Consider the following 13375-nt stretch of genomic DNA (forward strand, 5'->3'; position numbering starts at 1 on the left):
GGATATTTGGCATAGTCTACGGGTCCACAGAGATTGCAGGGCCCGCTAGACAAAAGAAAGAAACAAGCTGCAATCAAAGCAAAAAAGAGGGCTGCGTGTATGTTTGCATATTACACTGCCACATTTGTCAGAAAAGAATACGGCCAGTCTCCGTGCTTTTGTACAAATGTTGCATTATAGTAGGGCATAACAGCAGCAGCTGCTCTTACTGTAATCCTGGCCTATTCAGCCAGCCACCAATGAGGCTCTAAGTGGCCCAGCAGTTACAGTAGTTAGGGCCCATTACACTGCTGATAATTTTGAATCCTAACAATTAGAGCAGAGAAAATACATTTCTTTGTATTCTGAATAACAGACAAATTGAAAGGACCCCAAAATACTATGTGCTTGCGTGCTGCAGATTGTAAAATATCGCTAATGTGTGGCATAATTTGAATGTGAATGTGTGTGGGTGCCTTGGAACAGGTACATGCTTTCAGGCAGACATTTAGCAGAACAACAGCAGATCTTCAGCAGAGCAACAGTCCTGTTTCTTTCAAAGGAGCAGTTTACCACAGCAAGGTAAGGTCCTCCATGATGCTGGGAAAAGCACTACAGGATTTGTGTCTTTTTTCTTTTGCAAAGGCCATTTCTTATTCATTAACAGCAGAGGTAGGTACACAAATGTTTGCACTGGGATTAGAGCTCTTTATGTTTTCCTGTGTAACAGAAAGCCTCCTGGATTGTCACTGCTTAGGTAATTAATTCTGATACACAACTTTAGACTTGCAAACACAAGTTCAGGGAATACTTTTTAATACAATCCTCTTACATTAAATGTCTTCAGACACAGTGTGTTTTTGAATCTGTCTGTGAACCAAAACACTGCATTTATGGCTAGTTTGGGCAAAATTCTCTTTTCGGAGCTATCAGGTAGGTGTGAGACAAAGGGATAGCATTTGATCACATATTTGTGTAAATGCAGCTATTTCAATGAATTTACTGCTCCAACAGAGCAGTAAATCCATGTTCAGTTTATTGACTGCACAGAAAGTGGTGTGGTCCTGGAAGATGGATGTCCTAAAGCTGTCTCTTTATTGTCAGAGCCAATAAGACATTTTAGTTTTTGGATGTTCCCTACTACATTATATCATTATTCCCCATTGTGACAAGAATTGGATGCAAACTAGTCACCTTCTTCCCACTTTTAATTCCCAATTCCCATAGGGAGAAACCCAGTCATGGAAGGACTTGCCATAAGTCCCAGGAGACACCCTTGGCTGGATTATTGAGGTCCAATACTGAAAGGTCAGACATGTTTCCAGCACAGAAGCCTGTACAGGCATAACTAGGGATAACTTTTAGCCCACGGCATCATAAGGTGTTTGGGGGAAAGAAAAATTGGTCTTTTCCCTACTTCCCTTCACACGCTGTGATTGTGGCCAACATGTCCACAGGACTCCCTTAGGGAAAAGGCATAGGGAACAGCAGACCCATCTCTTCTGGGCAGAGCTTGGAAGAGCCAAAAAACTTCACAAAACCACCTCTTCCTGCTTACAGAAGAGGCAATGCAGGCCCTGCATTTCTGACTAAAGACTGGCTTGACAGTATCTGCTTATGCTACTGCCTATTTAAATTCAAACATTCCCTTCAGCATTCTTATTTTAGACTTTACTGAATGCAAAAACCTGTAAGGACAGGTGACTAATTATTACAGATTCTCTACTACCAGCAAGGGATCCTATTTGCTGTGGAGGCTCACAGCAAAAGTCAGTGCAGCACTGACGCCATGTGTAGCTTATGTTCTAAATCCAGAGTTAAAGAAGCATTTCCCAGGATCTTGAATTTATACCAAGGGTATGCACAGGCTGATGTCCACAGTAAGAGTTCCCATGCTATGTTTTTCTTTCTGAAGGCTTATTTTCTGTTTGTGCAGATCCAATTTAGCAGGCAATGTATGAGCATCACACTCTCAAGAGTCAATGGTTACTCAGGAGTTCAGCTTGTAAAAGAGATACAGCACATGACCCCAGCATTTTGATTTCCTGTTTTATTAACTTACTATATTTTACACAATGGATAGATTATTTTATTATATTAGACTGCAATAAGAGATACTTACTTATCTCTCAGCTGATAATGACTCCAATGTCCACATATGTCTTCAATACCAGCCTTCAAATGATCCATCAACTATAGAAAAAAATATGGAAACATTTTAAGTGGTCATTATGAAAAAATAATCTTATCACAAATATGCACTTACTAACAGGATTTTGAGACTCGTTTTTTTTATTGGAGCATGTAAGTTAACTCTGGAAGCACTTACATGTCTCTAAAAATCAAGGCAAAGATGCCACTGTGGGAGCTTGGCTGCAGTGGCAGTATTTTGATGGAGGCAAAAAAATTGTCTGGTCCTTTTTGTCTACCAAATCCAAAATATAAATTCTTGGTTCTGTCAAGCAAGTTTCCCCTCCTCATGTGAGACCTTCCTGGGACCTTCACCTTGGCTGGTAAGATCTCTGAGGTTTTGCAGAATGACATGAGAGTGGTCACTGCTAACTACTATTGCTTGCAGTCATTTTTTTGTGCATTTCTAGCATTATAGAGACTAAAAAAGGCCAATTCTTACAGATATCTTGTCATAAGGGGTGGTTTTAAATGCAAATTCTCTCCAAGGTTAAGCATAAAGGTTCAAATTAAGAATTAAATTCACTTTAAAATCAAAAGCAGTTGTGATGCTCTAATTTTGCTAATGTCTCTGTGTGTGCTTCATTTCAAGAACCAGTGTTGCTGTTAATTTCAAACCTATTCCCTATTGTGAAATGAAAGAATTTGCATACCTTTACTAGAACATTATTAAGTCAGATTGAGCAACTTTCTGTTATTTTATTTAATAGCAGTTTGAGAACTAAAGTAAATATTTGAGAGGAGAAAAGATCATTACTCAGAAAAACTTGGAACTAAGTTTATAGTCCAATGGTCCAACTCAGTTCAATAAATCTGGATTAAAGAGTTTTAAGGTTTCAGCATGTCTAGAACCATTCAAAAAATGGCAACAAAGGTATCTGGCTAATCCAGCTGAGAAGGATGGTGAATGCATTTTATAAAAATTTGATTTCTTTTTCTGTCTTCCCATGGTCACAGTACCAATAAATAATGGACGTACTGCACCGTGACACTTGTGGAATGATAATATAATATGACAATAAATATGAATATACACGAGATGCAATATTTTAGAAAATTATGCTTAGGGTTACCTCCATATATTCTTAAAAGCACTGGGTGTCCTAATCCACTGAATGCCAGGTTTGCAAGGGCCTCCCTCTTTCCAGCTCTTTTAGAATACCTGTTCTTTTCTTTTTTGGGATTCCAGTTACCGATATAAAAACTTACTCGCACGTGAATTTCTTCATTGATAGATTCCTTTTTGTTCGTCTTTTTAACATCCAGATATCTGACCAATGGTCCAATTGTGATTCCCTGCATTTGGAATAATGAGTTGAATTGTTAATTATCTTTTAGGCAAAAATAGAAATAAAGAAAAATAACAGGGATAATTTTAATCAGTTAGGAAAGCTGTGTCTTAGCACAGAAATTAACCATTATGTGTGTTGAGAGCTACAGAAGAGAATTAAAAATCAAAAACTTTTTTTAAGAGGGTTTTTTAAGTGAGATTCTATTTATTGGCATATTCTAATTATATAAAGCAACTGACTCATTGGCAATCGTCTTCAAAAGAGGACTCATTTGAAAGAAAATATTATCTTTGCATGGTCTTGAAATCTTGAGATCATTTATTTCAACATTTTCAGACTTAAACATTCCAGGGGGTTTTCACTTAGAAAGAGTTTTCAGGTTTTCCCATTTTTTTACGGCACTGCTACAGAAAACCATTTTAAAAGGGGGAAAATAAGCACATTTTTTTTTCTGAAATGTTCTGGTGGAACCAAAGGGCCTTACTTATCACAAGTGCATAGTGCCCCATTGGCACCCAAGAGGATCTGAGACCTTGGTATTGGAAAATACAAAATATGGGCTGCAATTTCTCTACAAGTTTCAGTTCTTCCAGGTACAGCAGTAAGCCAGGTGAAATAACCCAAATATCTAAAGTAGACACATGTACTTACAAATGTGACTTATTCACTTTATTTATTTTTTTTTAATATTCTTTTACAAAGGATTTCAAAATATTTGTATTTAGTCTTCAAGACAGACAAGGATAAAAGTATAAAATTAAAAATCTGTCACAGAACAGACATATTGTTTTCTGGTCATTTTGAGATACATCACTAATAAAGAATGAATCAGTGCTGAAATATAAAGTCAAAATACTTAAATTGAAAGCACCAGGAAATGCATGTGGAATGAACATAAGTAATTTTGGACAGCAAGTGCCCTCTCCCCTGAATATTTTAGAAGATACATGTTTTCAATACAAAATTTTTGTATTACCTAAAAGCCCTAAAAATGCTAATTACACAGTGCAGTGCTAAAATCTGGCCCTGAAGTGCAATAACATGTCCTAGCCTAAGAGTGAATTCAATGCAATTTTCACTATGAAGCTTTCATACAAAAGGCTTCTTTTACATGAAAGTTATCCATTAAGAAATACACGTACTTGGATGAAGACAGTGAAATATATAACCACAAGAGTTGCAGTGATGAATAGATTTTTTCTGGGGAAAAGATTCACTGGAAGCAAGAATGCAAGAGAAAAGCTGCTGGCACCTCGGAGGCCACTGTAAGAAATAATGAGCTGGTCTTTGAAGGTGAAAGGATATGTTCGGAACTTGTTACTGATGTAGAAGAGAGCAAATACACCTAGGAAGGGGAAAAAAAAATCACAGCTATTATTAATCAAGGAGAAAAAAGAAAATATTAAATATTAAAAGCAAAACAATGTCTTGGGGAACTGTTGACAGCCCATGTTTTTTTTCAATTTTGGTTTCTTGTAGCTTCTCTTTGACCAATTGCTAAACTTGGCTTGTGTGAAATATCTCCTATAAAATACTGTGGTTCCTAATAGTTTCCTAACAGGATTTAAATTCATTAGCCCAGTTTAGAAGGGAGATTAGGTGAAAATATTTACTTCCTACATTTACATTGCATAGTTTTCTCCAAAGTGTTCTGGAGAAAAGAAAAACAACTGGATGAGAGCTTTCCCTGTGTTCCTTGCAATGTTCCCTGCTTTCTGCACAATATCTGCCTAAAGTGTTTGAACAATCCTTTACCAACAAGTCCTGTGGACAGGTTCACTGAAAGACAAAGAGTAATAGCATTTTAATTTTTAATCCTTGGCTTACTGTGTCTCTATTCTTTGTTTATTTCTCAAATTTCATTTTACTTTTAATAAAATTTAAAATTAATAAGACAATCTGTGGCTGTGTAAGGACTGTAACTTGTCTTTATAGTGTACTTTCAGCAATTTGTTCGATTCACTCAATCTTCTTCATCTTCCATAAGAAATACATATCCTCCGTTTTATGTGGAAACTTAAATTACTGGCATGAAAGTGGACAAATGCTGATAATTACTGTGTTATTTTACACAGCTGTCACTGATGCACTCAGATTATTAGAGGCAAAGCCAGTAGCAGTATCCTTTTATCTAGGTTGTCAGATACCACTTCAGGCAAGAGCTTTTTTGGCTACTTATAGCTATGCTAGACATCAGGTACTCAGACTGAAACAGCCTATGTGAGGTATCACCCTCAGGCCACTTCTCTTCACTTTATTCAAGATTCAGAGAAAATTATGAAATCATTTTAACACACAAATTTAGCAGAAAATATTTTGGCTTTCCTCTGGAAAGCTCTAGCACTCCCCTTGGTGTCTGAGAGAAGAATGGACATGTGGCTGGAAAACAGCTTTTATATCAGGAGAGCACTCCTGATTTCTGTCTTAATTGGAAGGATATTTCAAAACGGATAGCAAACCTTTAAAAATTTAGAGGCCGTGCTTGGTCCAGATATAACAAGAAAATATGTAATTACTTTGTTTTTGCCACCACCTCCAGAACACCAACCACCTGCCTTCTTAATCCTTCTCTCTTTTCAGCATTATTTTCACCCCATCCTGGAGATTAGGAGAGGATGAGGAACTGTGTCCCACAACTCATCTGACATTATCTACAAAGTGCCCTGCCCATGCTAGAGGAATCCCAGTCTCACTAGTCAGGCAGTAGGAGACCTTTGCAGGAATGGGACATATCATGTGCAAAAGTGGAGTAATTTCATATGGTCACTACTTTTTAGCTGTTTAAAACTTTAGACTTGTGAGGAGTAGTAGCATAGTGCTGCCAGCCCACATGTGGTATAAGTCCCTGTTCAGTTATCTATCAGTGCTAATTTTCACCTTCCCTCTTTTCCCATGCCTCCAGCACTCCTGGCCCAGGACCTGTGGTGTTATAGAACTGCAAGTGGGACAATATATATTATCTAATTTGTAAGTTAATGACGGTGTGTGGTGAAATCATTATGAGGCCCACTTACCCAAGGGGCATACAACAAATTAAGATATAAACATCTTTATAACTGTAATCATGATAATATTTTAATTTTGCTTTAAAAAATTCCATTTGCACCTAAACATAAGGTCTGTGATTAGAGACTGGCATTCAGACTTGTGAGGGCTTTCTTCCCCTTTTTCTCTGCACGTAGATTTCTGAAATTTGCTTGTCACTAATATAACCCTAGTAAATTTGTTGTTAAACCAGTTGTGCCAGTCCCCACAGACTTTTCTAACACAACTTTGTACCAAAGAGTTTTTCTCAGAGGTGCACAGAAGGTTTTCTGCAAAAGCTGACTTACTCAGTGTTCGCCAAATGAGGCAGAAGAGCAGAGTGAAGCAAATGAAGGCCCAGTTCCACTCATGGTTTTTCCCCACTGTAGACACTCCCATGAACACAAAAATCAGGGTCTCACTGATACTGCTTAACATCTTCATGAAATATTTTATTGTGGTATAAGAATTCTGGGAAACATTCTCCTCCACGTATTTTTTCATTGTCACTGCACAAGCTGTCATCCTGTATCAAGCAAAACATCAGAGATCAGCCACAACCTGTTCTTCTTTTCAGTTAAGCACAACATCAGCTATTATTACCTCTGTTCTCCATCACCAGATTCCAACCTTCATCATAACAAGAAGCATTTTATTTCTGCAGTAATGTCAGCTATTTCATTAGATAAAAAAAGCATCTTCATTCAAGTTTACAAATCTGTTTTACATACAGGATAAAGGAAGCAAACTAGTCAGCTTTTCTTACAAGGAAATGAGGGTATCACATTCCAGTTCAAAGTCCATTGTTATCCTGAATGCCTAACATGAAGCTACCAACCACCGAATATTTGTCCCAAACAGCAGGAAGGTTGGTTTTGTACCAGCCTACAGGTGGATCAGGTAGAGAGATATAACCTGCCTCTCAGTGGTATTGTCCCTTGAGGTGACAGTGGCAGGTCACGTAGTCCCACGCCAGGGCCGTAGCTCCCATGGCTCCATGGCTGGCTGGCAGATCAGCAGTGCCAGGGCAAGCTTCAGGACTCTCCCACCACAGCAGCCCATTGTGGCACACCAGGAGAAAATGCAATTCCAGAGGTGTCCTTCTCCCTTTAGTTACCTAGCGTGTAGGAAATGTGCCTGATGAAGCAAAGGGATGTTTTCCACTTCTTCACAGTTAGTGAAGACTTGAGTCAGTGTCAGAGGCATCAGCAGCCACCCAGCACAGATGCTGGTGACAATCACATGGAGCAGCAGTCTTTCATCAGCCCTACTGAAAGGGATTCCCTTTTCCCCTCAGCATTTTCCATAGGTAATACACAGATTGAATGCTATGCTAGTAACATATCCCAGCACCTATCTAGCTTCTACTGATGTGATTTTAGTCTCTGGGGGCTTCTTGTAATGATATTTTCCCAAACTTGTGAATTCGGAGAATGATGACTGTTCATTAAATAACCTTCCTCTAGTTTCAGTTCATTTAATTTCCACTGAAGAAATCTCAAGGGTATCCTGGTAGAGCTGAGTCATTTAGCATGTCCAAGGACACTCCAAGACAAGGCCATTAGGCATTAATGATTAATACTGTTGACTTTCAGATACACATACATAATAGACTTTCATGAGCCAAGTGAAAAATGAATGAATCCTCAATAATTCAGAAAGGTGACAATAAGTTCCCATCTCTAAAACAAGCAGTAATTTTCTTAATGAAGCAGTAAGAATAATAAATCCAAATTATATTAACATTCTTTTATCACTAATAATTTCAGAACTCTAATGAAAATAAGAAATGAAAGAGATAAAGAGCTATGTAGTCTAGTGCAAGGAATAGGTGAGGAAGCAGTATTTTGGGCAGTGCAGGTAGGCAAGGGTCCACATGGTATTACTGTTCACTGCACAGTAGATTTAATCCTGCTCAATGAAAGTTGCCAGTTACCTCAATCTGAGCATATGTGTCAGGTATACAAAACATAGTACAAGACTCATCTGCTTTGTCTAATTGCTCAAAATAATCTATATCCTGTCTAACTACTTGTTCAATATGTTTAAATATGCAAATACTACTTCCCAGGGCCATCCTACAAAGGTTGTTTTTACAAAGGTAATTCTGCTCTGAAGCTGAACAACACAGGAATCTTCAGCCTGGAGAAGAGTAGGTTTCAGGAGAACCTTACTTCAATCTTTTGATTGTATTTGAGTGTGTCACACATTTAAAAGAAGCCTATTAGAAAGATAAGAACAAACCTTTTAGTAGCACCTATTGCAATACAACAGGGGATAATAGTTTGAACTAAAATATTTAGGTAGATTTAGACTAGATTTAAAGAAAAGCTTTTTTTTACAATGGTGCAGCACTGGAACAGGTTGCCCAGGATGGTGACAGATGTCCACCCTGTGAAAACTTTCAAGGCCAGTTTGGATGGGGCTCTGAGCAACATGCTCTAGCTGAAGATCTCCCTTCTCATTACCAGGGAATTGGACTAGATGCCCTATAAATGTCCTTTCCAACACAAACCATTCTGTGATTCTATGAACTCAGAGCTTTACAAGCTGAGGTGTGTAAATGCACCTGTCTGGACATCAGCAGCCATATGCTTGTATTTGCTAAGTTTACACTGGTTTGTCCCCTATAGAGGGAAGCATTTTCTGTAACACAAGGACCTCCAAGACCCATCATGAAAACTCAGAGCCAGTAGGGGCTGTGCAAAACTGATGCTACCCACCAGCTGTGCACTGAGCCTACAGCAGCCAGCAGCACCAGCTGGAGCATTTAGAAAAGTGAGGTCTCCATCTCTTTATGCTTTACCCCTCAGATGGGTTGTTTGGTGTGCTATCCTTGCAAGTAATTTGCCAGCAACTTTCTCCTTAAGTCTCTCACTTTCATCCCTATTCCTTCCTTTCTCTTCCAGCTCCTTTCCTGCTGCCATTCTCCTTCCTTCCCACAATCCTCATCCTTTCTGCATTTACTCCGGTCAAAAACCTATCAGCTATTCTCTCCACAGCAGTCACTCCTGCCATCATACTTTGAGGAAGATGTACCCAGCATTACAGCTGTATCAAGCTATCCTTACCACAAAAAAATCTAACTGTCAATATTCACATACATGAACATAAGTATGCATGTGTAGGTGAGGTCCTCTTCTGCCTGGTTTTTCCCAGTTTCAATCCCAGTGATGCTGTTCAAATGTAATATAATTCCAGTAGATTGTGTTAGGGCTGATGTTCACCAAGAACTCAGATGTGCATTCTTATGTTTTCCATACCCATCGCTTTATATCTCTCTTACAATCTGATAGTGAAGCTGCTTAGAAATAAATGCAGATAAACTGGTGCATTTTCAAATCATTCTCTCCTGTTGCTGATCTTATCAGAGACAGCAGACAGATGGTGGCAGCACTGGCCACTTTACCAGTACTTGCAGTACTTTTGACAAGACTCCTCAGTAGCATACCTGTCGGTACACTTTCTGTGGGTTTGCTTTTCCTAGTTACCACTGCATTTTACACATCTCTGAGAAGCTGTGCAATGCCTCTCTAAGCCAGAGAATGAATGCTGGTGTTGTACCAATCTTGAGCAAACCACCAAAAAAAAAACCCCAGTTCCTCAAAGTGGTCATCCAAAAAGCAGTAAGTAATACTCACGCCAAAATGCCAGAGATGTAAAGGGTTTCAGCAGACAAGTATGAGAGGTAGCTGAACATGAAGACCAGCAGGGGTTCGATTGAAGAGACGTTGTGGGTGAAACGAGTCATGAACGCTGAGACAAATCCAAATACAACACCAAACAAGACTCCTCCCAGCCCCACCACGAAGAAGCGAGCAAAGCCAGCAAAGATATCAATGGATTCAATTTCTTCATACCTGTGCATCTGGGTGAAGGCGATGAAGATGTTATATAAAACCTACATGTGAAAATAAGAAGACAGCAGTTAGGCATCTTTCTGAACCTGGTAGGTTTACTCATGTGAGAAATGAACTTGTAAAAATTCGTAGAAATCTAAATAAATGTATGTAGCAATAATAATATAAAATATAAAGTACAGTGTGGCCCACAAGCCCTTCCCAGATCTAGTCGCGAATTCCCACTCAAAGGATAACGATCCTAGCCGGCGCCCATCAACGAAAAAGAATAGACAGGACATGGATCATCAGGCTGACAGGGACAGGCTCGGTGCCCATCAACGGAAAAGAATGGACAGGACATGAATCATCAGGCTAACAGGGAAAGGCTCCGACGAGATACTCATCACCGGACCTGAACACCCCGCCTTGCAGGCCACCGTTGGGGGAAGCCATCAGGTAGACAAAGGGAAAAAGTCCAGCCGAGATATCCATCAGCTCCAACCCGGATCCAACCATCCCATCCAGATGGCCTGAACCACAATGAAATCAAGAAACACCCAGAACTTCTTTACATATGAGGAGACTCTGTCCGGACGTCCATTTGACTCTATTCTCCAACGCCAGGAAATCAATTCATACAACAATCAAGGACCCTTGGTGAATGGTGCCTGCCTGGAATTTGGCCTCAAGGCTAAAAATCCCTATAAAAACCCCGGACAGTCTACCCTCCTTCGTGGATTTGGGAACACCTATACCTTTGGGTATAGACCCCTGTCCACCCAGCGCTGCGCTGTTTGTTTTATTGTGGTTTTTCCTCATTGTTTATTTTTTTATAGAAATTGTTTTATAATAAATTGTTTTTTATTTAACCCAAATCTGCCTTTGCATTTATAACACTCATTTCATAGGTGAAACAATGTCTGTGTGTTTAAGTATCTGTGTATGCCAGATATTACTTTAGAGAAACCAGAAAAGTAACAAGTGAAATCTCAACTGGTTCTTAACAAGTCACAGAAATAAGAGTCTGTTAAGTGTCCTGAAAAAGAGAAAAAAAATAAAAATAAAAAAAAGGGTAAATAGCTGTGAAATAGAAGTAAATTTCTGGGGGACCACACACCATTGAATAATAAACAAAAATACTCTTATTTTTGTTTGTTTGACAGTTAATTTAATTTTTGGTCTTTGTAGCAGAGGTTAAAAGCCCAGCCGAGCACCTTTAAAACCCCAGACTCTACCCTCCATGTTCTTCTGACTCGGGCTGGGACAGGGCAGGGACTGAGAATCACATATTTGATTCAAATCCCATTTAGTTTGTCTATAGGGTCAGTCAGTAGACTAGACAAACTTCATTAGATGGACATGGGACATGTGTTTTTCAATAGTACCTGACATGTAAAAATCAGGGGGAAGGGAAGGGGGAAGGGAAGGGGAATAAGTAGCCTCACTTTCATATTGTCTGTAGCTAGACAATGGAGTTTGATGCCATTTAACCACCTTCCCAGACAACAATCTCAAAGTATGAACCAAATATTGTGAGACTGTAAATGTTCTGAAGACCCTGCACATATACACGTTTTGACTAGAAAGCTCAAAATTAAAAAAATTAAAAGAATATATATTAGAAGAAAGATTCAATTTAGTGAAAATTATAATTTTATACAATGTATTATATAAATTGGTCTGTAAAGACAGTATCTTAGAGCAGAAAACTTTACTAAACTTCTATAATCAATAATATCTATTCTGCAGAAACTGTTAATGAAAAATTTTCAGAATATTCCACTTTCAATCATCTTTTAGAAACAAGCAGAAAATTTCCAGAGTGTTGCAGTAATAAAAAGGCCTTAGAGTTTGCTGACAATCAGTTAATATTAAGTCCTGTCAGATCTGTTTAGTGAGTGTGTAACACATGAAAGTCACCTTTCAGTTTTGAAGAGAATTTGGGAAACAACTAAAGACACCAGCTTTCCGAAGCTGTTGCACCAAAACATTCGTTCAAAAACAATAAATAGACCAAAGTCATTTGCATTTTATGGTTTTCTTTGGTATTTCTTCTTCATCTAGCTAATTCCAGAATGTTATTAAGAAGACTAAAGCAGGTATTTGCAGGTAGAAGAGTCAAGCTCATTAGGATAATTGTCTAATCTTAAATTGCTGCTGGGGACATATAACCTTGAGTTGTCACACAGTCTGTTCTCCAGAAGGCTCACTGCTAATGATTCTGGGAGACAGACAAAGCCAAACAAAATATTTAATCTAAGAAAATACCCAGAACTTCTTTTTCCTAATGCTAGTGTATGAAATTCGTCTCTTCAGTGGCAGATGAGGAAAAGAGGGTTCATGTCTTCACAGTAAGCAAATCTCACCCTACCTACCTTATAGCTTTTAATTTCAGAGCCTGTTTTCTCTCTTTCCCTTGTAGCCTTTGACCGCTTCCTAAGACTTGTGATTCTTTATAAATGATACCACAGCATGATTCTGTGCTGACTTATGAAGAAAGATTCTCAGCAAATGACTTAAGAACTTTTTTTTCACTTTTCTAGTTCCTAAAGTACCTGTATGATTTAACTGATTTGGCATAAAAATAAAAGTCATGGAAATATGACATAATTTCTATTTTTATTTTGTAACATGCTTTTGTGAGAGTAAACTGTTCTGTAGCAGAACCTGCACTGTGTTGTGTAAGTAAGGCTCAGCTAAGTTACATTGCAGTGTTTATGCCAGTAAATAGATAACCGGAATTCTTTATCGATTAGGAAAGCTGAATCAGATTAGGAGGTTTTTGTTCACACAAAAAGAGGGATGGATTGATAGTGATCTCATGTAGCAGCTCTGAGAATGTCATGCTTTGGGTTGTTTAGAGAGGATTTGGTACCACTGGGCAGCTTTTAGAACCAGGGAGAGGAAGAGAGAGCATGTCACTATTGCCACAGGGAACTCCCCAGGGGCTGCTCCATGCTCCAGGTGTCTATGTACAATTACTGCACGTACAATCCACATCAGAAGCACTGGAAGAAGAGATTTTCAAGTGACTGCCTTAACCACCAA

The 13375-nt window shown here is 38.7% G+C and overlaps 1 protein-coding gene across 3 annotated transcripts in view; it reads right to left on the reverse strand.

Moving 5' to 3' along the window:
- Nucleotides 1-13375, reverse strand: part of SLC9A4 (solute carrier family 9 member A4) — a 32662-nt gene that overhangs the window by 12737 nt on the left and 6550 nt on the right. For 2 of the 3 annotated variants that reach the window (XM_088051888.1, XM_088051889.1), the window contains exons 4-8: nt 10127-10386; nt 6794-7011; nt 4604-4806; nt 3379-3465; nt 2102-2172 (exon numbers count right to left, since the gene is read on the reverse strand). In XM_088051888.1, the coding sequence (XP_087908014.1) occupies nt 2102-2172; nt 3379-3465; nt 4604-4806; nt 6794-7011; nt 10127-10386 (839 nt within the window). The remainder of the gene's footprint in view (nt 1-2101; nt 2173-3378; nt 3466-4603; nt 4807-6793; nt 7012-10126; nt 10387-13375) is intronic. The other variant, XM_088051891.1, reaches the window with a different exon arrangement.

Source organism: Pseudopodoces humilis, chromosome 2 (genome assembly GCF_049639895.1).
Source record: "Pseudopodoces humilis isolate 2021_Gansu_Grassland_sample_001 chromosome 2, ASM4963989v1, whole genome shotgun sequence".
Lineage (NCBI taxonomy): Eukaryota > Metazoa > Chordata > Aves > Passeriformes > Paridae > Pseudopodoces > Pseudopodoces humilis.